The 24,228-nt window shown below is 38.1% G+C and overlaps 1 protein-coding gene across 2 annotated transcripts; it reads right to left on the minus strand.

Moving 5' to 3' along the window:
- Nucleotides 1-889: 889 nt before the first annotated feature.
- Nucleotides 890-17,047, minus strand: LOC107727828 (PR domain zinc finger protein 2-like). Of its 2 annotated transcripts, XM_016537840.1 has the most exons (9): nt 16,976-17,047; nt 13,454-13,519; nt 13,198-13,318; nt 12,539-12,642; nt 11,897-12,049; nt 10,272-10,398; nt 8,051-8,164; nt 1,807-6,425; nt 890-1,710 (listed from the first exon to the last, which is right to left on the minus strand). In XM_016537840.1, the coding sequence occupies exons 3-9, from the start codon at nt 13,310-13,312 to the stop codon at nt 1,684-1,686; spliced, it is 5,259 nt and encodes a 1,752-aa protein (XP_016393326.1). In that variant the 5' UTR covers nt 13,313-13,318; nt 13,454-13,519; nt 16,976-17,047; the 3' UTR covers nt 890-1,683. The 2 variants fall into 2 exon arrangements, with proteins under 2 accessions (XP_016393326.1, XP_016393327.1); XM_016537841.1 differs by lacking the exon at nt 13,454-13,519 and having other exon boundaries at nt 16,976-17,013.
- Nucleotides 17,048-24,228: the final 7,181 nt, after the last annotated feature.

The raw sequence follows: 24,228 nt of genomic DNA on the forward strand, positions 1-24,228 counted from the left end.
CTAGATATTTTCTACTGTCAAACTAAAAGCTAAAATCAAATATACACTGAAAAAAAAATAAAAAAATTAATATACCAATTAGAACAATGCATTTTACATTTGTGAAGGTTATTATTCATAATCACAAAACACGGTCAACATTTCATTCCCAAAAATATATCAATGCAGGACAGCAAAGACATACTGCAAGATGAAAGTTCTGTAAAGAAAATGAAATATCGTTTCAAGTTCCTTGCTTACAAAACTTTTCAAGCATTCAGATCTTGTTCAGATCCCTGTCCTCATTGTCCAGGTTGTAAAGTGGAAATGACACGGCAAAAACAGGCTTAGGAGTGAGAGGGATTACGCTGTCCAAAGGCAGAAAACGCATCAGTTCAAAGCTTGCCACGCGGTAGACCACTAAGAATTTGAAGTCCAGTTGATGTTCTATTAAAGCAGAGGCCTTATCCATTTTATAAAAATGAGAAACGATAAAAACAAAACATTTGTGTAATGCTTGGTGACCAAAGAAACTGAGTGCTTGCAGTGGCATCACAGCAATAACGGCTAGTTGTAGTAATAATGCAACAATATTAACTAAGTCTTAATAAACTGGAAGCAAATTTCTGAGGTTGCTTCAGGCTATGGCATACATGCTTATAATATACCAGTAAAAATTAATGCTGTTTTTATGCAGTTTTCAAGCAGGTGTCATCACATATTGAAAAATCACCTCAAACTTTGAGATATCCATAAAAGGCAAATTAGCCTAAATAAAGTGCTTTTCTTTATAAACAAGTAACCTGATTGACCAGATCACCAATTACATAATTTGGGTTGTAATAATGGCACTTACAACTATTAATTCATTTTCATGCAAGTGCAGAAGAAAGTTTGTCATTCCCAGTTGTAGTTTTAGTGTAATTTTAATGGCCAGCAGCCCTGCTGTAGATTCTGTAGATTACAAAACGTACAGAGAAAAAAAAAGAAGAAAAGATGGCTTACGGTTTTGGCTGGTTTAGGAGAAGGACAAATACCTTTTACATTCAGCAAACAATTTTCTCCTGCTCACTCTGACTGTATCAAACAGCTCAATTCATTTACTATGTCAAAATAAACAAAAACATCAACAACGAAGTAAAAACAAAAAAGCCTCTCAGATGAGAGCCTCAGTATGATAAACATTCCCTGTGAAGGATAACATTTACTTAAATATACATATATACTCTTCAAATAATTTTTCTCAGTAAAAGAGGAACAGGTCAAAATGGAGTACAGTCATGAAGAGAGGATCAGTCTAATCATACTGTATACAGAAGCACATGCATTAGGAGACCACTGAATCTGAAAACCTCACAGATTAAACGGGGTTTATTAGTCTCATAAAGAGAAACTGTTGAATGATTGCCTCTTGCAAAACCTAAACAAAACCAGAAGGTCAACATTTATAAATCAAGTAATATTATGCTTGATAGAGATTTATTTATTTATCATATTCATCAGTCCATTTTGGGGGAAGGGGCTTAAAGGCTTATTTATAAAAGTGCACTGAGAAAATACTTCCAATGAGCCAACGCAAAACATGAGCAGGGAGATAACTCCTGGTCCCCCTAAACATGGCTGTGATCAGGTTAATCCAATTTAGTTGAAAGAAGTTCCCCTTCCAGTCACTGACTAAAGCAATCCTTTGGAGACTGTGGTGTTCTACCTGGCTAGCTTCAATAGAGACTCCTGAAATAAACACATAAGAGAAAAAAAAAATCAAACACTCCCAACTCAACATACATACAATATTATGTTAATGCTAACAGTGAAATTCTACTTTACCTCAGACTGTCCTGGTTCATGGTTTGAGAGGTCTTCAGACTTCCCTTCCAAAGGAGCTGAAGCACTAGCCATCTGTACACTGCGTGTCACTGGCCCACCTTTTCTCTCCCGCGTCCTTGTCGAAAAACGTTCCTCCTTCTTAGATGGTGTCATTTTCACAACAGACTCTTTTTTGACAACCTCCTTTTTGACAACAACCTCCTTCTTGACAACAACCTCCTTAGATCGTTGCATTTTAGATGGCGGTAGTGTCGAAGAGGCATCAGTAAGTGCAGGAGTTATGGAAGTCAGTGGCTCGTTGCTCTTTTTGCCTTTCTTAGTTTGTGGGGCCATGTTGTCTGCATTTGAGGCTAGCCTCTTTGGACGTACCTGAGGTGCTTTGCCTTTACTTGCTGGTGGAGCTTCACTCTCAACTGGCTCAGAGCTTCGGGCTCTGGTTTTCCCCAAGGGCTTTGCAATTGGTCCAGAACCTGGTTCTTGTTTGACTTCAGAGTCAGTGGCTCGACTTCGGAGACTCCTGTTTTTGTCTTGAGGCATCAGTGCTCCTTTTTTCAACTTCTTGGCAACAGGTCTTTGTGGACAGCTGCAAGCAATGTGCTTACTGAGGCTGGCTGGGTATGTGAACTCTCGGCTACAGTATGGGCATGCATGGACCTTATGAGTCTCCTCTTCCTTTACCCGGGTTGTCGGTTTCTTTATAGAGGCAACCGACTTGTTCTTCTGAGATATGGCTTTCTGGACAAGCTGGTTTTTCTTCTTATTTAGGGCTGACAACTTTGTTTTGGATGTTATATCTTGGTTAAAATTGAGCCTTTTCGGTTGACCCATTCTGCGGAAAGCATTCTGCCCAGCAGCAGCTCCTGTGGTGGTAAGAAGACCATTCGGAGACTGTTTCACAACCTGTTTAAGAGGAATGGGATTCTTCTTAGGGGTGTAGCGTCTCTTATCGCTAGCATTAGCACAAACTAATATGTGCTTATGAAGCTCAGGCATGTTGTCAAAGCTGTTTCCACATTTGGTACACCGGATCGCAGTGCTAAATGTTTGGGGGATGTTGTGTGTGGTGAAATTAGTGGCGGAGGCAACCGAGCCATCAGGTGTTCGGTTGTGGTATGGGAAAGGTGGAGGCTTATAGCTGGGGTAGTGTTGATTAATGCCAAGCCGTACATCTGGACCTTTCGGTTTACCAGCCTCAGATGCCATAATCTTTATTGTAGTGTATAGTTCTTCTGTAGGGTCCTCGTGGCCATTTTCCTCTTCTTCCACCTTCTTAGTGTCACTGTTGCACTCCTCAGAAGAATCTTCAGAGGTAGCTCCAGCAATTGAGTCAAGAACAGCATCTTTCTCCACATGTGCGTAAGCAGGATCCGTGTAATTCTGAGGTCTGAGCTTCCCGTTTTCAACAGCAGTGTGAGTGCAACTCTGACTTGGATGTAGGTCACTTTGATGTTGCTGGAGATTGCAGAGGAAGGCAAACTCCTTTGAGCAAATAGAGCAAATATAAATTCTTCCCACCCCATGGAGAGAGGAGCGGTGCTCGAGGAGCGCAGTCGCGTTACCAAATAACTGCACGCAAAACTCACACTTAAAAGGCCACTCTGATGCATGCTCTATTATATGGCCACTGAGGTCCTTGATGGACCGAAATGGCTCTTTGCAGACATTACACACAAAACTCTTGACAAAAGTCTCCCGCTCTGGTGTCTCAACTTCATCAAAACTTCTTGGTGGAGTTCCAGGTGAAGTGTTGCCCCCATTTGTGGTTATATCAACCGGCCCCTCATTTTTCCCTGTATCCTCTACAACAGAGTTATCATCAACCGCTGAACTCTTCTGGGAAGAATCCAATTCGCTGAGGAAGGTCGGTGAGGAGGGTTCCTTTTTAGGAGTTGGTTGTACTGTAGAAAGAGAAGACTTTGATTTGTGTCGGCCTTCTGTTTTAATATTGAGGTCTTGAGGGAGAGTTCCTTCACAGGAATGGCTTTGGCTGGTTTTAGAAGCAGTATCCCACTTTAGGTGAGAAGAACCTGCTTGATCTGCATTTCTTAAAAACTGAGGCTTAGAATCAAGGGTTGAGCCCTCAAGTAGTGTTTCCGACTTTGAAGATGAATCTGCTGTACAATGTCTTTTTGCATCCTGAGGCAGTGGAGAAATCGCAGAGTCTAACTGCTCAGCAGTTTGGTCTGATTCATTAACAATGGAATTTAATGTATCATGGCATGATTCTGTTAAAGCAGATGAATCCGACACTTCCTCTAAACTATCACCTGCCTTGGGGGACATTTTAGGGGACAACACAGGAAAAGGGGCAGGTGATGAGGTATCTGACATCCGAAAATGCGGCGTTGATAAAGGTGGAGGTGATGGGATAGTGGGTAAGACTGGAGGAGGGGGTGTAGATGATGCTATACTAGATGAAGACGGAGAGGGCGGATTAATAGTCATAGGGGTCAGAGAGGGAGGAGAGGTTGATTCACAAGGAAGGCGCTCTGATCCCGATCCAGGACTAGAAGGGCCAACACATGTGGCACTCTCAGAAGATGAAAGAACGTCAGGGCTTCCGAGAGCGTTGGATTCTTCGTCTCCAGGTGAGTTTAGGCCAGCATACTCATTCATTAAGACTTTCTCTAAAATGCTGGTATTGGGTTTCTTTCTTTTCACATGTGGCGTTAGTGTGGCTGAGCTTGTCTTTACTTCATGGTCAACAGGACTTTTACGGTTCACACTTAAGTCAAGCACAGCCTCTCCAGAGCCTTTGCTTATACTATTGTCTTTTTTACTGAAGAAATTCGAAAGGTCAAGTGGCTGCTGATTGCAAGAATTCCCCCCGCTTCTTGAAGGAGACCAGTCTTTTCCTGTCGGGCTTACAGCGTCCCCATGATCTTTGCTGGACAAACTCCAGGAATGCGTCATGCAATGGCTTTCGATCTTTGGCACCTTCAGAGAACATGAAACCCCAGTTGCAGAGCTTATGCTGTCATTTCTTTGTGCCGGGCTACTCTGTGAAGTTGTGGGAGGGGAGGCAGTTCTTCTTTTAAACTTTCCTTGGACAGCAGGCAGTGAAGTTACTGAAAGTGGAGTGGTTAATCTATGGCTATCTGTGATTAGACCTATGGCTGGTTTCTGACCGTCTGGGGCCTGTAGTAGTTGTTTGAGTTTCGGAGAGAGATAAACGGATTTCTCCTTCTGAAAAGCTAACGTTTCAGTTGACTGGGAGAAAATGTTTCCTACCAACAAAGAGGACTGAGAGGAGGGGGAGGACAAGGAGGAAGAGGACGACACCGTTTCTGTTTCCATTTTCACAGCAGGCAGCAGTGGTGGTGTAGCAGTTCGTCTTTTAGAAGCTGTCTGAGCTACGCATGAAACTTGTTTCGCTGGACAAGTCCTTGTTTCGATTTTAAAAGCGTGACTAATTTGTTTGGGACTTAGAAGCAGAGCATCAAGGCCAAACAAAGCCGCGGTGCTAGAATCAACCTCGATGACCTCACAGTTGCTCACTGTGCTTGTAGATGGGATCTTTCCATCCATGTAATGGCTGAGATTTTCAGAAATGTTGTTAGAGATATCAACCATACACTCCTCTCTCTCTCCCTCATCCTCTGTTTCCACACTGGGCACATAAATTGGTGGTGGACTGGCACTTGGTGACTCTTCCTGGAGCAAAACAGACTGCCCTTGTTCATACTGCTGCTGTTGGGAGGAGCCATCCTGCAGGAGCATACCTTTCCGACGAACACCTTTCGGCATTAGATGCCGTTCGTGGATTCTGCGCTGGTGCCTGCGCATATTGGTGTGTGTGCCGAAAGCCTTGTTACAGTACTTGCAAGGATGAAGCTCTTTTGACTCCCCATTCTCATCCAACATAAAAGGTCGGTCAGATTCAGCACCAGGCTCTGTTTTCAAACTGTCAGAGGTTTGCTGAGGTGGACCGTTCTGTGTGTTCATAATGACTGAATGGCTTGGAGAGGATGCACTGCCAGAGGTAGCAGAATCGTTGGGTGCCGTGGGACTGTGTAGCAATGCGGTTCTGCTAAGTGATCCGGGCCTATTTAAAGTTTTACTCCCGTTCTCATGTCTACGTTCATGTCTGCGCCTCCCTACCTGAGAGCCAAAGGGCTTGGCACAGTACCGGCACTTAAACGTATGAGTTTGATGGTTTGAAGTAGTGTGAATGTGAGTGTGGCGCTCCAGGCCCTGTTTGGTGGAGAAATGACGTTCGCAATGCTGACAGGGGTACGTTCCTCCTTGGGGGTCATCTTCGAAATCCCCCTCTGCCTCCAACTCAGGATTTGCTAAAGAAGATATACACCCTGTATCACACAGCGGACTCTCAGTGCTTTCGTCTGCAGGGCTGCCCGAACATAAATGTAGGAGAGACTTTTCATTCCCATCAACTGATTCTGCCTCAGAGGGGTGCTGTGGGCTCTGATTTAACTGTGGCTGCTGCAGTTGTCCATCAACCTCTGCATTTTCCTCATCCAGTCCTTCCCTCTGGTTTATCTCTGTTGTATGAGACTGGACAGGGTTTTCATTTTCCGCAGAAGAAGACTGGGATGACTGGGCTGCATTCTCCTGCTGCAACTCGGAAGGTGAAGAGGGTCTTTCCTCACTATTAAGCCCTGAATTACAAGAAAAATATAATTAAAAAATAAAAATCACTGAATGAAGTTGAAAATCATTAATCTAAAGACATAATTCTGTTACAATAACACTGCAACTAGGACTGGAACTAATCCATTAAATTGATAGTGAAATAATTCAAAACTAATTTCATTATTGTATAGTCAGGTTTGTGTGCTGTGCATAATGATGTCTCTTTACAGAAGTAAAGAAATCAATTTCGGCAGACAGAACACATCTAAAAAAAAATTAAAATGAAAATCACGGTGCAGGAAGAGTGCAAACCCTAAGCTGTTTCAAACATGAGAACACTTTATATTAAGTGTTTCAAACAAATCCATAAGCGCAGGTTAACACGGCGTTCCATTTCTGGTGCCTGGACAGATGTGTGTGTGCTATTTAATGCACTTAAGACATTTTATTCAGCACATAACTTACATTTTATGGTTATATCTATAATTTTTTCTAAATTTAGAAATTCAAATCAAACAAGTCTCTTGTTAAAGCACATCCACACTTTAACAGAGCACAACAGCAAAATAAAGCACAATAATTCTGACCAAAACAACTGTTGGACGTTAACTTAAGGTTTAAAATTCTACATATAATCATATTTTGGTAATGCAGCAATTGTACCATTTTTATTAATAATAGTATTGTAATTATTATATATTATTTACATTTTAAACCTCTGCAAATTATGCATATCATAGCCTTCACGCTGTTCTCATAACCTTCAATTTGCACACCGTTTAAACTTGGGGCAGGATGTAGAATAGGCTTGCCGCGATTGACGGTGATACCGGTGTTTAGCCGCAACACCGGTTACGTCACTTGCCCACCGTCGTTTTGATGCGTCGTTTTGATTATTTATAGTAATTAAAAATTTAGTTCAGTAAAAGAACAGACACTAAAATTAAAAACTGAACACGGCTGCTCAATGTATCACAGATCAGATTTCATTTCTCCAGTGAGGAGAGTGAGTCGAGCTGACTGGGCATAGCCTGCCCATAGCTTGTTTTGTTAAAAGTTCTATGTTTTATATATAGGCTAAAGTGAGTTTGACGTTGTATTTTATTGTTGCATTCAAGCAATTGACATCGACCTGCCGCTAATTCGAAAGTGAAACTAAAATGCACACGGCGCTTTTAAGCTATTTAAAGCGAAGGAAAGCGAGGAAAAGAGGAAAAATTTAAACGAACTAAAATCGAACAATTGCTTTACGCCGAATTGCCGCTATTTCAAAGTGAAAGTAAAATGCGCACGCCACTTTTACAAGCTATTAAAAAGCCAAGGAAAGCAAGGAAAAGAGGGAACGCCCCCGCGGTGATACCGGTATTACCGGTGTTGTCACACGTCGATTCACCGGTGGGAAAATTTCCTCACCGTCACAACCCTAATATAGAATAACATGTTTTTCATTCAAACAGAATAATAAGTGAAATTTGGCTTTTTTTAATCCAATTAAAACAGAAATAAGTGACACACTAACTGATTATCAAAATAATTGATGGCTGCGCCCCTACTGTTATAGCCCTACCGTAACAAAAATATTATGACTGAGCTAAACATACTTGTGAATGACACAGATCCCTGCCAGAGGCCGGCGAAGAGCACAACCTACCTTCCTCTGAGTCCCGCATCTCTGTGATTGAGGGTTCGATGGCACTCGATTTATTCGGTTCACAGAATCCACCCGAATCAGCCTGTCTGGCTTTTTCCGGCAGCTTCCTCCTTGCTTTAGGGAGAAAAATATATATATTTTTAGTTTTAAAATAAATTTCAAGACTCACTAAAGGGCAGCAAAAAGCAATTAGGTTTAGGTTTCCTATCCCAGCCATCAAAACCTACAATAATTGAATCCAATGATATTTCATAGAAGTAGCAATAAATGAATATAAACTGAAAACTGTAAAATAGAAAGGAAGAACATCTGTTACATTAGCTGGAATAAAGAGCTCCACCTGCAAGATCCAAAACAAAACAAGTATGCCACAGCCTTTTTTTCCAAACGAGCAGCTCACCACAAAACCAGACTGACTACTTAGTAACTACAGTACTGTGCATGACACAGGCAAAGAAATGCTTGTTTTTCACACATTTAAAATCTACATCACAATTATTGCATGATAAGTGTAGAGAGAATTAATTGTTACTGAATAGCAGTTGACTGCAGTAGATTTATGTAAAGGGATAATTTACCCAAAAAAGAAAATGCTGTCATCTACTCACTCAAATGTCATTCTAAACCTGTATGACTTACTTTCTTCTGTGGAACACTAAAGATGATATTCAGAAGAACACTGACTTTCATTAAAGTATCTCCTTTTGTGCTCTACAGAGGATAGAAAGTCATACAGGTTTGGAGTGACTTGAGGGTGAGAAAACAACAACAGAATAAACTTTCCCTTTAATGGTGTATAAATGTTGGCAAATTACATGTATACACTTTTACACACATTTACACAAAGTTTCAAAGACATTGTCTCAGCCAAGAAAAGAAACCAGCTATCAGCTGCTGTCCTTGTGACAAGGTCATCTGGGAGCATCTTATACAAAACCCAATTCATCATAAAACACAAATGCAACTAACTTGGTCATCTGACCATACTTGTCAAATAGTCCTTCCCACATATCCATTTCAACACATCCATTTTCACAAGATAAAGGATTTATGTGCATATTTAGTTAGACTGTTTTAACATGTTAAAGACATTTAAAAATTTGCTGTCAAACTGTCTAAAATTATTTTTATTTGATGTTGTAACCTAAATGTAAAATATTTTAGCTATATATAATAATTTATTTATAACATCTCAATCCCTCATGATTTTAGACAGTATGACAGAAAACTTTACAATGTCATTAACATGTTCACATATTTCAAGGACTACTTTTACAAATATATGTTTAAACTAAAAATTGGACATGAGCTATCTTGAAACTTCATTGTCATGACACTGTCATTGAACAGGTTAAAGTCAAATGTCCATTTACTCCATGAAAGGACCAGCAAACGCTTTTCTCAACAGCAAGTTTAGGTCAGCCTTTTCAGTCATTATTACATCAGTCTATAAAAACCATCCAGACCAGATACACCCACTTAAACTCAAATATATATACATGTCAAATGTATTTCCCTAAAACTTTTATTGAATTACGTACAAGCTCATAAGTATCATTCAAATAAACTTAATACAGTGATGTGCGACAAATCAATAACAAATGTGCAATGGACAAGCAAACAAATCAGACTCTCATGCAAAGAGCTTTTAGAGGATAACCCCTGTGTTCATTTTATGGCTCATTAAGGTCTAATTCAAAATGCTTTGCGAGGAGGGTTTGGAAGGTCATCTCTGTCAGACATAGGCTGTGTCTCTAAACCTAGGGAGCTGGCTATCTAGATGGCATGCATAGGAATCACAGACGCGTTCAAACTTTTTAAATCGAACACTCGGACGTGTCCGTGATGCTCAAAATGCTCTCTAGGTGAGAAGTTCACTAGATTTTGAGACATTGAGATAAGGTCTGAGTCTGCAAGGCGGCTAACCGACCCTTTCATCAATATGAGGAATAGTGCGTTACATTTCACCGCACCCTGGCTCTGCCCTGGGCTGTTTTTCTTTTTAACAAAGTTGATTAGAACAGAACATCATCCCATAATTCCGGTTTCTAAATTATCTTCGTATGAAATGGACGAATAGCCAGATGGCTAACATGCTAGTTCCAGCTAGCGACTGCGAACGTGTCCAAGTGTAACAAACATATGTTTTCGGACCCCAATTAGATATTTCTATAGAAAAAACGCCAGGTTTGAGCAATAACAGGCGGTGTTTTCATTTTACCTCGCTTTGCTCTAGGTGAACTCTTCTTGTTCAGGTTGCTAGTCCTTTCTTCCTCTAATGCAGCAGCTATCTCAGGATTGTCTTCCCCATTGTACCACACGAGAAGTTCTTCGTCCGGTCCGATTGGCTGACGGGGAGTATAAGGACCAATCAGAGTCGAGCTTTTTGGCACGCCATAGGATGAAATACTATCTAGGCCTTGACGCTCTGTCAGGCATTTAGGAACAGACAGACCCCCATAACAAACTGAGGTGCAGTATCAGCTCATTGAAGGGAATTAACATTTTATAACATTTTAAGTGACGTTAAAGACGGTTTGTTCGTCTGTTAACTACCACAAGTGTAGAAAAAGATGGGTATAAAAATAAAGAATTTTTATTTGTACTGGTAAATAAAGAAAACATATAACAAAAGTTTAATGTGCATAAACTTTTGTAATGTTGTTGTATTTAGTCCATTATCTTTGAGGGCATTTATATACTAGTGCAGGGGTTTTCAAACTGAGACCCTGAGGAATGCTGTGAAATTTAAGTGAAAAGCTATTTAAAAAATCACAATGCAATCATGAGATTTATTCTATCAAGAGCCCCTTTTTAATAGTAAGAAATAAATTTATATAAGTTTATATTAGCATACATAAAATTATAGGCTGTAAGTACATTTTCCTTCCGTGCAATGTACATGCTGCTGCCTTGCTTGCTCCGTGGGAGTTCTGCAACATTCTCACTGATATTTAATAATATTTAATTACTGTGAAGAGCACAAATAATAAGGAAACGCAACACCGTTCTCTTTGCGTTATACAGTACATCTAACGTTAATAGTGGTAGAAAAAACTATGCCATTAAGTTGATACTAGCTAACTTTTAAAAAACGCCTTTGCTTTAGTGCACTGATAATATAGAAGCTGATTATTTAATAATTTCATACGTTTTTTTTATGTTTTTGAAAGTATTATCTAATGCTTACCAAGGCTGCAGTTATTTGATTTGATTAAAAAAATACAGTAAAACAGTATTATTGTGAAACAATTACCATTTAAAATAACTTTTCTATTTTAATATATTTTAAAATGTAATTTATTCCTGTGATGTCAAGGCAGATTTTTCAGCAGCCATTCCTTCAGTTATCATCAGTCATATGATCCTTCAGAAATTATTCTAATATACTGATTTTTCATGCTCAAGAACCATTTCTTATTATTATCAATAAGAAAACAGTTGTGTTGTTTAATATTAATGTGGAAACTATTTTTTTGATGAATCGAAAGTTCGAAGGTTCACAGAACGCATTCGTAATAATGTAAAAGCTGTTACCGTCACTTTTTTTGCTGTTAATTTAGTGCATGTATGCTGAATAATGGTGTTCTTTAAAAAAAAAAAAAAAAAAAGTCTTACTGACCCCAAACTTTTGAACAGTAGTACTTTTAGGAAAAGTGTCCCTTGCAAGGAAACCTATTATTTTGGGGGTCCTCCACATGAAAACGTTTGAAAACCCCTTTACTAGTGTACTATTTCCCTGTAAGTATCTCCTCCAGGCTCTTTGCAATCATAACTGGCTCTTTGCAATCATAACTAACATGTTGAAAATCAAACCAATTCATCACATCTTAAAGGTTAACTTACCCTTAACACTTTGTAGTAAATAGCTCGGTTGATCTCCAGTGGAAAGAGGTTTTGCTCTTGAGAAGAGCGCGCCCAGTTCACATACCGCAACCAGTTTCCTTTCATTGGATCTGTGGCATCAATGCACATCCACCCCCAGGCTGGAAAATATACCTAATGATAGTGGAACAATAAGCATTTAATGAAGGACCACTGCTAAAACCTACATTACCATTCAAAAGTTTGGCGTCAGGCAGTTATGTATTCATCATGAAAAAAGTATCACTGCTTCTCCACAAATATTAAGCAGCACACCTGTTTTCAACACTAATAATAATAATAAGAAGAAATGTTTCTTGAGCAACAAATGAGCATATTAGAATGATTTCTGAAAGATCATGGAACTTTGAAGACTGGAGTAATGGCTGTTGAACATTCAGCTTTGTTATATTATATCTTTGTTATATTTTACTATATTTTTGATCAAATAAAAGCAGCCTTGGTGCGTATAAGAAAATCATTTTAAAAGCAATACAAATTTTACAGACCCAAACTTTTGAATGGTAATGTGTATTGCTCCAAATAAGCTTTGTGTTCATCAGTGTATTCAGACTTCTAGTCAGGCAGAACTAAAGTTTCCTCTATGTGTTATCGAATACATACCTCCCACATGTAAACATTGCTCGTCACTTGAGATCTCTTCTTTCGTTCTCCTACAAATGGTCCGAACCGTTTGCCTTTCGGTATTAATCTAGATGCCCAGACACCTGAATAGAGACATGGACAGCATGCCATGTGAAATCCTATGCGAGCAAACATTGGGAAAAGCAACTTTATTGTCTTCTCCATTCATTCATCATATTTTTAAAACTTTTTTAGTTGACAGGTTTTTGAGCATGAATCCTCAATCAGAATGAGGCACTTTAAGATCTCCAGAGAAGCTCTCACAGAGCCATTTTTTTAAGCATTCGATATTAATCATTTATCTGTAGATTTCTAGGGCACCACCACAGCGTACTGCACATTCTCTGTTTCAAACATCAAACAAAATAAGGCTGCAGTTATGTTGCTTGCAACTCTTTAACATTATCAGTCACTTTGGTTCACAATGCTGACCAGCTAAATCATGAGTACAATCAAAAGTGATTGTTGTGGAGCAAAACAGGCTTAACTTTGTAAATATTTGAACATTAAATATGTTTCAAAGTCAAAGATTTGGAACATCTCATAGGCTTTCATCAAGAAGAAAATACTGCAATAATGAACACATGATTTCTCGTTAACAGAATCGTTTACAAATACTCAACCATGCTGTTGCTCACCAATGCGACTGGGGTTGACAGCTGACGGTCCCAGCTTCATGCTGTTTGGCAGCCCCTTCCACACATGGGCTGGGATGTCATCCAAGGTTTCATATGTTCCTTGAGGCAAAGCCATTACAGCCTTAAAAATGAAAAGGGTGGGCGTTAAAGTTTACAATGTGTTTCTTAGCTGTATGTGTAACCATTGTTCATGGTTTGAACTTTTCAGGGAAAACAGTTTTTAAATGACATTAGAAAATAAATTGTTTCACCATACCTGCACCAAGGATTTAACACTCGATTGAACTTTGAGACTCCTAAGACCTTTCTTATTTCATGGATTCTGTAAAATAGAAAATAGGAGCAATTATTTTTACCATGTAGAACAAAATAATCCTCTATGTTTTTGATGCAAGATGGGACTTGCTCTCAAGCAACCCCAAAGTCTGGAAGACCATTTAAAGGTGTGCTTAAAACTGCAAATTCTCCTTCAGTACACTCAAAGTCTCTGATATGTGCTTTTCTTTTATTTGCACTACAGTTTGAAAGTAAGAAAGGGGTCGGTACTTTTTTTTTTTCTTTTTTGAAAGAAAAGATTCGGCAAGGATGCATTACCTTAATCAGAACTGAGAGTAAAAACTTTTAAATGGTTACAAAAGATTTACATTTCAAATGAATTATGTTCTTTTGAACTTTCTAGAATACTAATAAAAGATGAATCACAGTCTCCATGAAAATATTAAGTAGCACAACTGTTTTCAACATTGACAATAATAAGAAATGTTTCTTGAGCAGCAAATCCCCGCATATTAGAATGATTTCTGAGAGATCATATGACACTGAAGACTGGAGTAATGATACTGAAAATTCAGCTTGGCCATCACAGGAATAAATTGCATTTTAAAACATAGTAAAATTAAAAACAGTTGTTTCAAATACAGTATTTTTGAGCCTTAAAGGGTTAGTTCACCCAAAAATGAAAATTAGCCCATAAATTACTCACCCTCAAGTCATCCTAGGTGTATAAGACTTTCTTCTTTCAGACGAATCCAGTCGGAGTTCTTTATACTGAGATTCGTCTGAAAGAAGAAAGTCTTATACACCTAGGATGACATGAGGGTGAGTAATTTATGGGCTAATTTTCATTTTTGGGTGAACCAACCCTTTAATGAGCATAAGAGAATTTTTTAAAGGGGTCATATGATGCTATTTTAAAGATCATTATTTTGTGTATTTGGTGTAACAGAATATGTTGACATGCTTTAATGTTCAAAAAACACATTATTTTTCAAATACTGTACATTAGACTCTTAACTTTTATAAAGAATATCTCTTTGGATTTGAGACTTTAGTCTTTGCAACTTTACAGATCTTCTTTATGCACCAAGAGCTTGTAACACTCCAAAGAGAAAGGAAAACTTGAAATCGCATCATATGACCCCTTTAAAATAACATAAAACAAAAAATCTTACAAACTACAAACTAGTGTGTAGTGTTTAAAATTATGTCCAACATAATTCATACAGTAATGCAACAAATGATCAAGTTGCTTTTCTAGCATTTTAACATCGGAGATGTTTAGTGAAGACGAGTCACCTTCATTAAAATGGTGATCTAACAGGTGTGGTTAGACTACAAACAGTATCTATTACCAGGGGCCTCACCAACATTACACATGTGTAATTAACTCAACCTCACCTACAATCCAACCAACCACCTGAGAAATAGCCCTCCAAAAACATTATTTAGTCAGGCATACAGGTGCATATCCCACAGTTTTAGACAAACGATGATCCATTTTGTTGTGGGTCTGCGGAGAATTCTTCTCATAGCATAAGAATAGAGCAATAACCAAAGGACGGTAAGTAGAACATTGTCATCAGGTTTGGATGACAGGCTAGAGAATAAGGGAGAATTGAGAAAACAGCATGACACACAAGGGGCCTCTCTGATGTGACACTGTTACATAAGTGTGGAGGTCGGAGACAGATTCTCGGCTTCCGCTACCTTTGACTTTCACATGGGTGGGAGCATGCAAACCCAACAAAACAGAAAGTGTGTTAAATCATGCTTCTGGAATCAAATTAAAACACCAAATTCATTCTTTTTTGTCAGAATGGATGCTTGCAAAAATAATTCATGACATCATTACACCCAAATCTCAGTAGTGAATAAAAATAGATGTGATTTCTAATTTGCAGAAGCCTATGTGTGGTCACACAGCCACTAAAAGATTCTTTCTCTCAGTCAGTAATAGTCTTTGCACTCAAGTGTAGTGCAGTCATTAAGGATTCAATCTTTTATCTTGTCAGTAAAAAATTATTAGTCTGCAGCAGTGACCTGCTCTGAAGTCATAGTCTCATAAATGTGTGGAATAACTTTATGAAAAAATGTAACTACCAACTTTATATACCTTTTGGCATGAGCATTTTATTCCCTAATTTAACCCCAATCAGTAATTTTATTCTAACAATAAGATGGCTCTTTTTGTCCCTGGATTTCCTAATCTAGTTGTCAAATAAACCTGGCACTGTATATTACAGATATTGTTGGATCCTTGACAACTTGCTTTAGTTCCACTTTTGGATAAAAGCATCTGTTAAAGGCACAATATGTAATTTTCGCCGCTGGAGGGTGCGTATTCATTTTTTTTCATTATTTTTTATGTAAACAACAACAAAATAAATTAAATTACACCAAAACAATTACACCAAAAATAATAAAAAATTTAATAAAACAATAATAAAATAATATAAAATGGTGAGATACCATCATGGCTTAGAAATTTATTATTCTTAACATATTCCAACATGGCAGCGTCCATGAGGGTGCGACCCACTCTACGCAAAAAAAAACTGATATGATTTTAGTCTTCATCTCACGTAAATGTTTATCATTTTAATATATGTTTATTTCCTTACATGTACAACTTTTTTTAATTATGAAAAAAAAATGCTGAGTGCACCTTTAAGTTCACCTCAGCATGATTTCATCTGTACACCCTCCACTATCCTACTGCGTTTATTTTAACAGATTTTCTCTAAACTATATGTAAGAATACGAAAAGATTCTTTGCGAGGCAGGAGAATGAATAAAATCCAGAGATGAATGAGAAGTGTTTCATTGTGGTGTCATCTTTGTTAATAACAGACGGTGGCTGTGGGACAAAGAAAGAAGGCGTTTCAGCAGCCACAGCCGAAGATGGATGAACTAACAGCGAAAAAGTTTACACATTCTTAAAAGAAACACCAGCATAAACTTACGATACGATATTCAGGGGTGGATTGTGTTGCGCAGACACACAATACTCATATGCTCACAGCATTATTATAATAAACCTGAATAAAAATGAATCGCAAAACAAGTGCGGGTTGTATGCAAAATAGATGTAAAGTGCATCCTTGTGTTTAAAATATTGTCATGGGAACCAGATGGCGTTAAATCGTGAATTAAGCCAGTAGCTCGTGCAAACACGCTCAGGTTGAAGGCTATATCCCGACTTTCAGGCAAACAAACAAACCACGCGTTAAACACACTTCAAATAGTCACATTTCGCTTGAGGAATCTTCTATGAGAGAAAAAGTTCTCCAAAATGTTTAACTAGAGCCCTCGAGTTGCTTTGTGGGCTGGCAGGGCAAACAGATTTTATTGTTATCATCAATCCGAGCACTCAGAAGTGCACAAACCCGATGCAACTCACTCCGAGCAAGGTGTCCTCCTGCTTTCCAAGCCATTCAGTGCAGCGTTGCAAAGGCTTGATTGAAATAAAAATGTGAGCATGGTGTTCTTAAACACTTACCTGTTGTTTTTTACCGGCACTGTGCAGTTTTTGGTCTACCTGCTTTCCAATGTGCTGAAAATGGCGGATGGAGACTAGAGCTTATAGAGCTTCGCCAATGTAACTGGTCGGTGGGGTCGCAGATTTGGGAGAGGCACACGACCATCACGATGGGCCATTGGTGAAAGTAATGCTGGCGAAACCTGGACCATCGCAAATCAGCTCATTTAATAGGACATGCTATGCCAAAATGGTTTAACTCATGTGTTCAGCTGTACACTTTGCATTGGGGAGACTGGGGCAAGTTGTCACTTTTTTTCTCCAGTGAATATTTCTCAGCTTGAGTTCATTTTTGTAAGTTTCTTTATAAAGTCATAGCTCAAGAAAAAAAAAAAAAAGCAGTTGAACGTTTTCACATTTAATGCCTAGCGAAAAAGACTCGGGTTACACGCTGACCCTTTTGTGACAACATGCCCCACTAGTTATGGTCAACAAATAATTCATAAATTGCCCCAGTATTTATGGAAAAATTTCCTTGTTCTGAGAGCACAGTTGAAATCTGTCTTAATTTATGCGATTGTGGTTTTATTGTGTTCAATTGTTATTCAACAACTATAGCAAAAATGGTATTTCATTTTTATTTTGGAGGATCTTCAATTAAAAAAAAAAATCAAACAGGAACTCAAATGTAGGTTATTTGAAATAATTTAATTTGTCTTTTGAGACTTTTGACTCAAAACCTTCCCCAAAATTAAACGATTTATATATATATATATCACCGGGCAGGACACCGGCAAAGGATAAGTATCGCTTTTTATTTCTACTCTTTCCTATTACTTGTTTCGCTTCTGTTTCAGTTTTTATAACCATTTCTTACTATGTGTAAGTAAGTTGTTGTTTTTTAGCATGTGTGTTTGGCAGTGTTATTTTGTGTGTATATATATATGTCTTATTGCAGAGACATTTCAACAAAAGACTATAAAAATGAACCTGGTATATGGAAGTTTTATGATCGGAGATGATCAGATCATAAAAATAATCCAGATTTTTCACATGGTGTGTATTGGCATGCAGACACTATTGCTTTTTCATTCATCTTGTAGATCTGACCTGCCGTTTCCTGCATTTTGAAATAAGACAATGTTCTGCTTAGAATGCAGCATATCCACTGAACATCAGATTTCATCAATTCTCTTTGAACATACACTGGATATAATAAAAAAAAGGGTGTTATAAAATAATGCAACATGACAAGTAATGCCTGAAATGGAAAATGCCATAAAAAGAGATACACAAGTGTAACATGATAAATAACGTATGAAGTTGGTAAATAACTAATCTAAAGTGAATTACATTTAATTGTAACCTCCAAATACACAGTTTCTCTAATTGGATTTCCACCCCCATCCCTAAACAATTGGTCTAAAGACTTGTAGTCATTTCGGCCACTGGGGGGCACTGCGAATTCATGTAACAACAGAATGAACATATTTTAGAATAATTCAACACCCTGATCGATGAATATGCATAGAGCTCTTTCTCCGTTCTCAGAGAGAGCTGTCAACACATGTAAAGCCCTTCTGTGTCTGGTCCACATGCTTACAACAGTCCACATCCCAAATAAATCCAGAACCAGCGTTTCCAATAAGTCTCATGTGTTATGATGTGGAGAGTGAGACATCTGCTTCTCAGTGTTGCATGTTCCACATATGGATGCAGTTTCCATCCATTGTAGACATCGTGCACAACATGTGCTAAACACACGTGTATAAACTAAACGTCCTCAGAGACGCTCACAACTACACCAGCAACAGTCTACCAGGTGTCTGCATTTATTTGCATACTTTGGGAATTTGTGATTTACTGATTTTTTAAATTAAGAGAGGCCTAAACAGATTTATAAGTTATAAATAGTTTGATCTGACACTATTAAAGGAACAGTGCACCCAAAAATTAACATTTCTTAAAATGTACTCACTCTCAGGTCATCCAAGATGTACATACATTTGCTTCTTCGTTGGAACAGATTTGGAGAAATTTCGCATTACATCACCTGCTCACCAATGGATCCTCTGCTGTGAATGGGTGCCGTCAGAATAAAGTTTAAGCAGATGATAAAAGCATCACAATAATCCATAAGTTATCCACACATCTCCAGTCCATCAATTAACTTTGTGTGAAGTAAACAGCTGCATGTTTGTGATAAATTCCTCATTAATACGTTTTAACTTTAAACCTTTGCTTCTGGCCAAAATATGAGTCCATAATCCATAATAACGCTCCCTCCAGTATATATATATAACTCAATCCTCTCATACCAAAATCCACCATTTTATTCGTTTTTATTTATACATGGTGCTTGATGTGTGCATAACTCTCTCCTTTTTCACAAGCTAAATTTTAGCTGAAAACAAATGTTTGAAGTTCAAAACATCTTAATGATGAATTTATTACAAACTTTCAGCTTAACTGATGGACTGGAGTCGTCTGGATTACTTGTGGGTTATAGTAATGTTTTAATCAGCTGTTTGAACTCTCATTCTGACGGCACCCATTCACTGAAGAGGATCCATTGGAAAGCAAGTAATGTAATGCTAAATTTCTCCAAATCTGTTCCGATGAAGAAACAAACTCATCTACATTTTGAATGGTCTGAGGGTGAGAACATTTTCAGGAAATTTTAATTTTTGGGTGAACTGTTCCTTTAAAGTGCATCATTTGACCACTTTGTTCACAAGAAGGTATGTTGCATCATCATGCTGTTGTTGAGGATGTAGATTATAATGCATTAATCCTACACCAGAAGGGAGAAGAATGCAGTGTCCAGAAGCAGACGTCAGCTAACCCCTCCTAAAAAGCACAAGGACTCTAAACAATGGCAGTGTTGAGGCTGCACACTGAACATATTAGAGTGCATGCAACGCAGAAAGTATGTGGCACCCTGGGCACCACGGGATTGCTAGGCTCTTCTAGATCATCCACAGGTTTCTCAGAATCACCTATTTCAGGAAAAAATCTCAGAAGCAGGAGGAAGACAAATTGCAATGTTTCTTTGTCAATAAATAGTTTATGAAGAGTTTTACAGTATTTCTTCCACAAAAAATATGGTCAGTGATCAGAGTAATATTTGTGTTATTTTGCAGCAATTTAGATCAGATTGCTGTCCTGACAGACCTTCCAAAGCCTTACTCAAAGTTTAAAATTTGACACGACAGAGAAAGAGCTTTTTAAAAAGGATTCCCGCAGCACATCTTCCAAGATGCCATTGAGTTGAAGAGATTGATCTGATGGGGCCGAGGGGTCGATGCGTGTGTGTATTTACTAACAAAATCTATTTTAAAGCGGCTCTGAACGTAAGCTTCAGATACTAGAAGTAGACCGGCAAGTCAGTGACAGCACCAGATTGTCAAATTCAAAATAGGTCGGTAAAATACCAAGGGACTATGTGTGCTCTTCAGGAGGAAACTGGGATTACAAAGACTTAAACGGTTTCAAAGCACCATGGTGAGTGCACCAAATATATAAGTGTGAGGAAACGCAAACTTGTAGGGGGCTTCAAACACTGCAGCATCTTGAGAGAGCTTCTCAACGCTAAGAACATCCAGTCAACGGCTGTCTTGTCATCAGAAACAGGTTTTTACTGAAAAAGCAAGACGGCTAACCTAGATCTCCTGAGCAAAAACAGGCTAGTTAACAAGCTTATTGTTCTAACCCATTGTGACAGCCAAGGCTCAGCCGCATGTGTACCGTACCAGACTACAGCGTGTACGGAACGCTTTGATGAAAAATTAATCGGATTTGAAGTTTAATGTGAGATTGCAACCTTAAAAGTTCATTTTAGGGTCAGTTGCTTTGATGTTTCATGAAATAAGTTGACACCGCATACGTGGACACTGAATGTCTTATCCTACATATTACATGGCTGCTCATAAAAAAAAATGCGTGGGCAATAAATCTTTTAAATTTAATTGAAATTAATTTTATAATTGTACCTGTTTTCCCACAAAGCACTTGGCCTAGCAACAAGATGAACACAGCACAAATATTTCGGGCAGTTTTAATACCATTTATGAAATGAGAAAAAGCAAGTGTGAGAAAAAAAGCAAGTACCATTCACATGGAACGAAAACATCTATAGATATCTGTATGTCAACAAATCTATCCTGTAGATGCACTTTTTTTCTTTTTTAAAGTTTAACTTTTTAACTTGAGAGCACTGTGTCAAGTGACAGATGCTGCAAAAACCCGTTTACATACGGTGAATGCTATATATATCATTGATGAATTTTCTGTCAGTATTTCTGAAAAATAGAGGTTAATATTCGTTAAAAATATAAGAAATACAGGCATCCCGAGTTCGAATCTCAGCTCGAGGACCTCCTCTCTCTCTCCCACTTCGCTTCCTGTCATCTCTACACTGTCCTGTCACAATAAAGGCAAAAACGGCAAAAATAAATCTAAAAAAAAACCCCATAATATTTGAGAATCAAATTATATATATCAAATTCAATTTTTAGGCGTTTTGGAGTATTCTGTGCAAGTACTTCAGTTTTTGCAAGGATATGTATATGAAATAAATATCACGAAGCAGCAAAGATTCCACAGTGAAGTTAACATATTTTATTTCTTTAAGTGCCATTCATGCATATCGGGGGAAGGGGTGGTATTGACAATCCTAATGACACTTCAGAGTTATTTTACAGCACTAAAACCAATACAAAGAGAAGCCGTGTCATCTTATTGGACAGCAAAAGTAATAAACCGTGCAATAACAAAATGGACGAAAAGGGGAAAATAAAGGAAACAACAAATACAAGTAATGACCAGGACAAAATCAAACAGAAAACAAAGATTAAAATAGAATATAAACACTGAAACACTGAATGTTGAACCATAGTACAGGTAAAAGGTAGTGTCACACAAAAAGCCAACGCATTTTCATCACATATATACAATATAGATATATACATACTGTGTCACCCTTGGATTGGACAATAACAAAATACTCTGTATTCATCTCCCTCTTTTCTTTCGCAGGTGAACCCGAGCCCTTGTCTTGATCCCTCACCACCCCAGAGGAAAAAAGAACAATCGAAAAGACATATATTTACAATAAGCACAACGACACACCAACAATGAATAAAATAGGCTCCAAATACCAGAACTTGTTGGCAGTTTTCTCCGTAAATGTAACAAGGCTTCTTCCTTGATTACAGTAATCTCTCTGGCAGATGCATCCCCACTTGTTTTTAGTTCTTTTTTTCTTTCGTTTTACGAAAACTGAGTTGTCTTTAAACAGTTAAAACTTTCACACAACACAAAATCAAAGGAGCAATGTTTTTCCTTTTTCTTTTTTGAGAAGAAGAGAGAGAGAGAGAGAGAGAACTCATCACCTGTCCAGCTCATATTCTCTAGAGCTCCCTTTACGCTTTCCGTTCAGTCCGATCCTTCAGACTTACGTTACCCTTCCCCACCTGGGAAGGACGCCAATTACCTGCTGCCTTAAATGTTGCAAAATTAAACTTTCTCTCTTTGGCAAACAAGAGATCCAAACACATCACTACCAAAAACAGATTGGCAATACATACAAAATATTTCCAATCGAAAACTGACCCCCTCCTTCTGCGGTCGACATCCAGACAAACCATGATCGAGGGTGAACACCACAGTATGGTATTAAAGTTCACACCGAGGGTGGATCGATGCCAGATGTTCACTCGGCAGTGAGCGAACGAGGTGAGATCCTGCTTGAGTTCATGAACAACGTAAGCGTTTGTGCTTCTGAATTCTTTTCAAAGTGCACAAATGAGCAGATAAAAGCTCTCAAAGCTCTTTGTATGACAAACACTGAGGCTGGGTGAACAAGGCTCCTGAACACTTCAACAGTATCCAAACGAAAACATGAGACGGAAAGAAAAGAGCAAGAACAGGATGCAGGGAGCCAAAGCAGATTTGGGCAATGAAGCTTAGCTTAGCTTAAGAACAATGTGCACAGCGTCGCAGTCAAATCACAGAAAAACACAGATGCTGAACAGTCTGTCTGGGGTAAGGTGGATAACGGTTCTGTCACCGTTTTTCCTTCCTTGTAGAATCCGGCAATGTGAGCAGACACAAAATCAGCATCATGGGCAATTTAATTGGATTTCTAGGTTACGTTAGGCTTCAGTAATATGGTTTCGCCAATTTAAACCCTATTAGCGTCAGAGAATCTGACAATTGCTTATGTAATGAGGGAACACATGGATATGTAACAAACTACATAGCTGATCGTGGACAGAACTCAGTGAAGAATCGGGCTGAAATGTCATGAACATGAAGAAAGTTTGACTGGGTTCCTTGACCATTACAAACATTTTAGGGTGAATCGCTCATATTTGACCCCAAAATCAAAAGGCAGAAATATTTTGCTCAAAGAAACGCATTTTTTAAATTGTATTCAAGTAAACTGTTTTATTTTATAATATAAAGACTGTAAAATGTCATTACTAGTAATGTAAGGGGAAAAAAAAGCAAAATAACACTATTTTTTTTACTGCCTTTAAGCTAAATTTAATTATTCAACTCTGATTTTTTTCCCCATGAAATAATACAAATACTGTTTTACAGTAATGAGAATGAATCATTGCTGAGAATAATGGGAATTACTAAAAGAAAAATAATGTAAAATGTCTGAACAGATTACAGTAATGGGAATTTTAGAAGGGAGATGTACTGATGTGCCATTATAATAACAATAATGTTTCATGATAATGTCAGAACTCCAAATATGAATGGTCCTAAAATATTTTTATGTAAACCATAATTTCTTTTTCTTTCTAATTTTGAGGTTTAAATGTGTGTGTTTTTATGAAGGACATACGACAAACTGTTCCATTATATTAAGGGCCTTAGGGATCAAAGGCCAATACATCTCAGAGTTTATAATACTGTAATACATAAAAAAAAAGATTGTCATAAGATCATTTCACTTTTCCAAGTCTATTAGCACTTACACTCTGATGAATAATAAAACAAAACCCATAAAGATGACTGAAAACTACTGAAGACCAAGGAAACCAAGGTGTGCATAAACTTTCAAGCTATGAGAAACAGATCCACTCCTTCCCTTTTCAACCGCATTTTATGGCTTTTCTAAACCAGCCCTGCACTCTAAAATTTGGTCTAATCGAAGTGCTGCTTCTCACTGAGAAATACCCTGCTAAAGGTCAAAGGCCGGACATATTTCTAATTTGGGTTCCGCTATTCTAGTCCAGATCTTGTGCATTAGTTTTGTG

This window comes from Sinocyclocheilus rhinocerous, unplaced genomic scaffold (assembly GCF_001515625.1).
Source record: "Sinocyclocheilus rhinocerous isolate Xijiao unplaced genomic scaffold, SAMN03320098_v1.1 scaffold576, whole genome shotgun sequence".
Taxonomy (NCBI): domain Eukaryota; kingdom Metazoa; phylum Chordata; class Actinopteri; order Cypriniformes; family Cyprinidae; genus Sinocyclocheilus; species Sinocyclocheilus rhinocerous.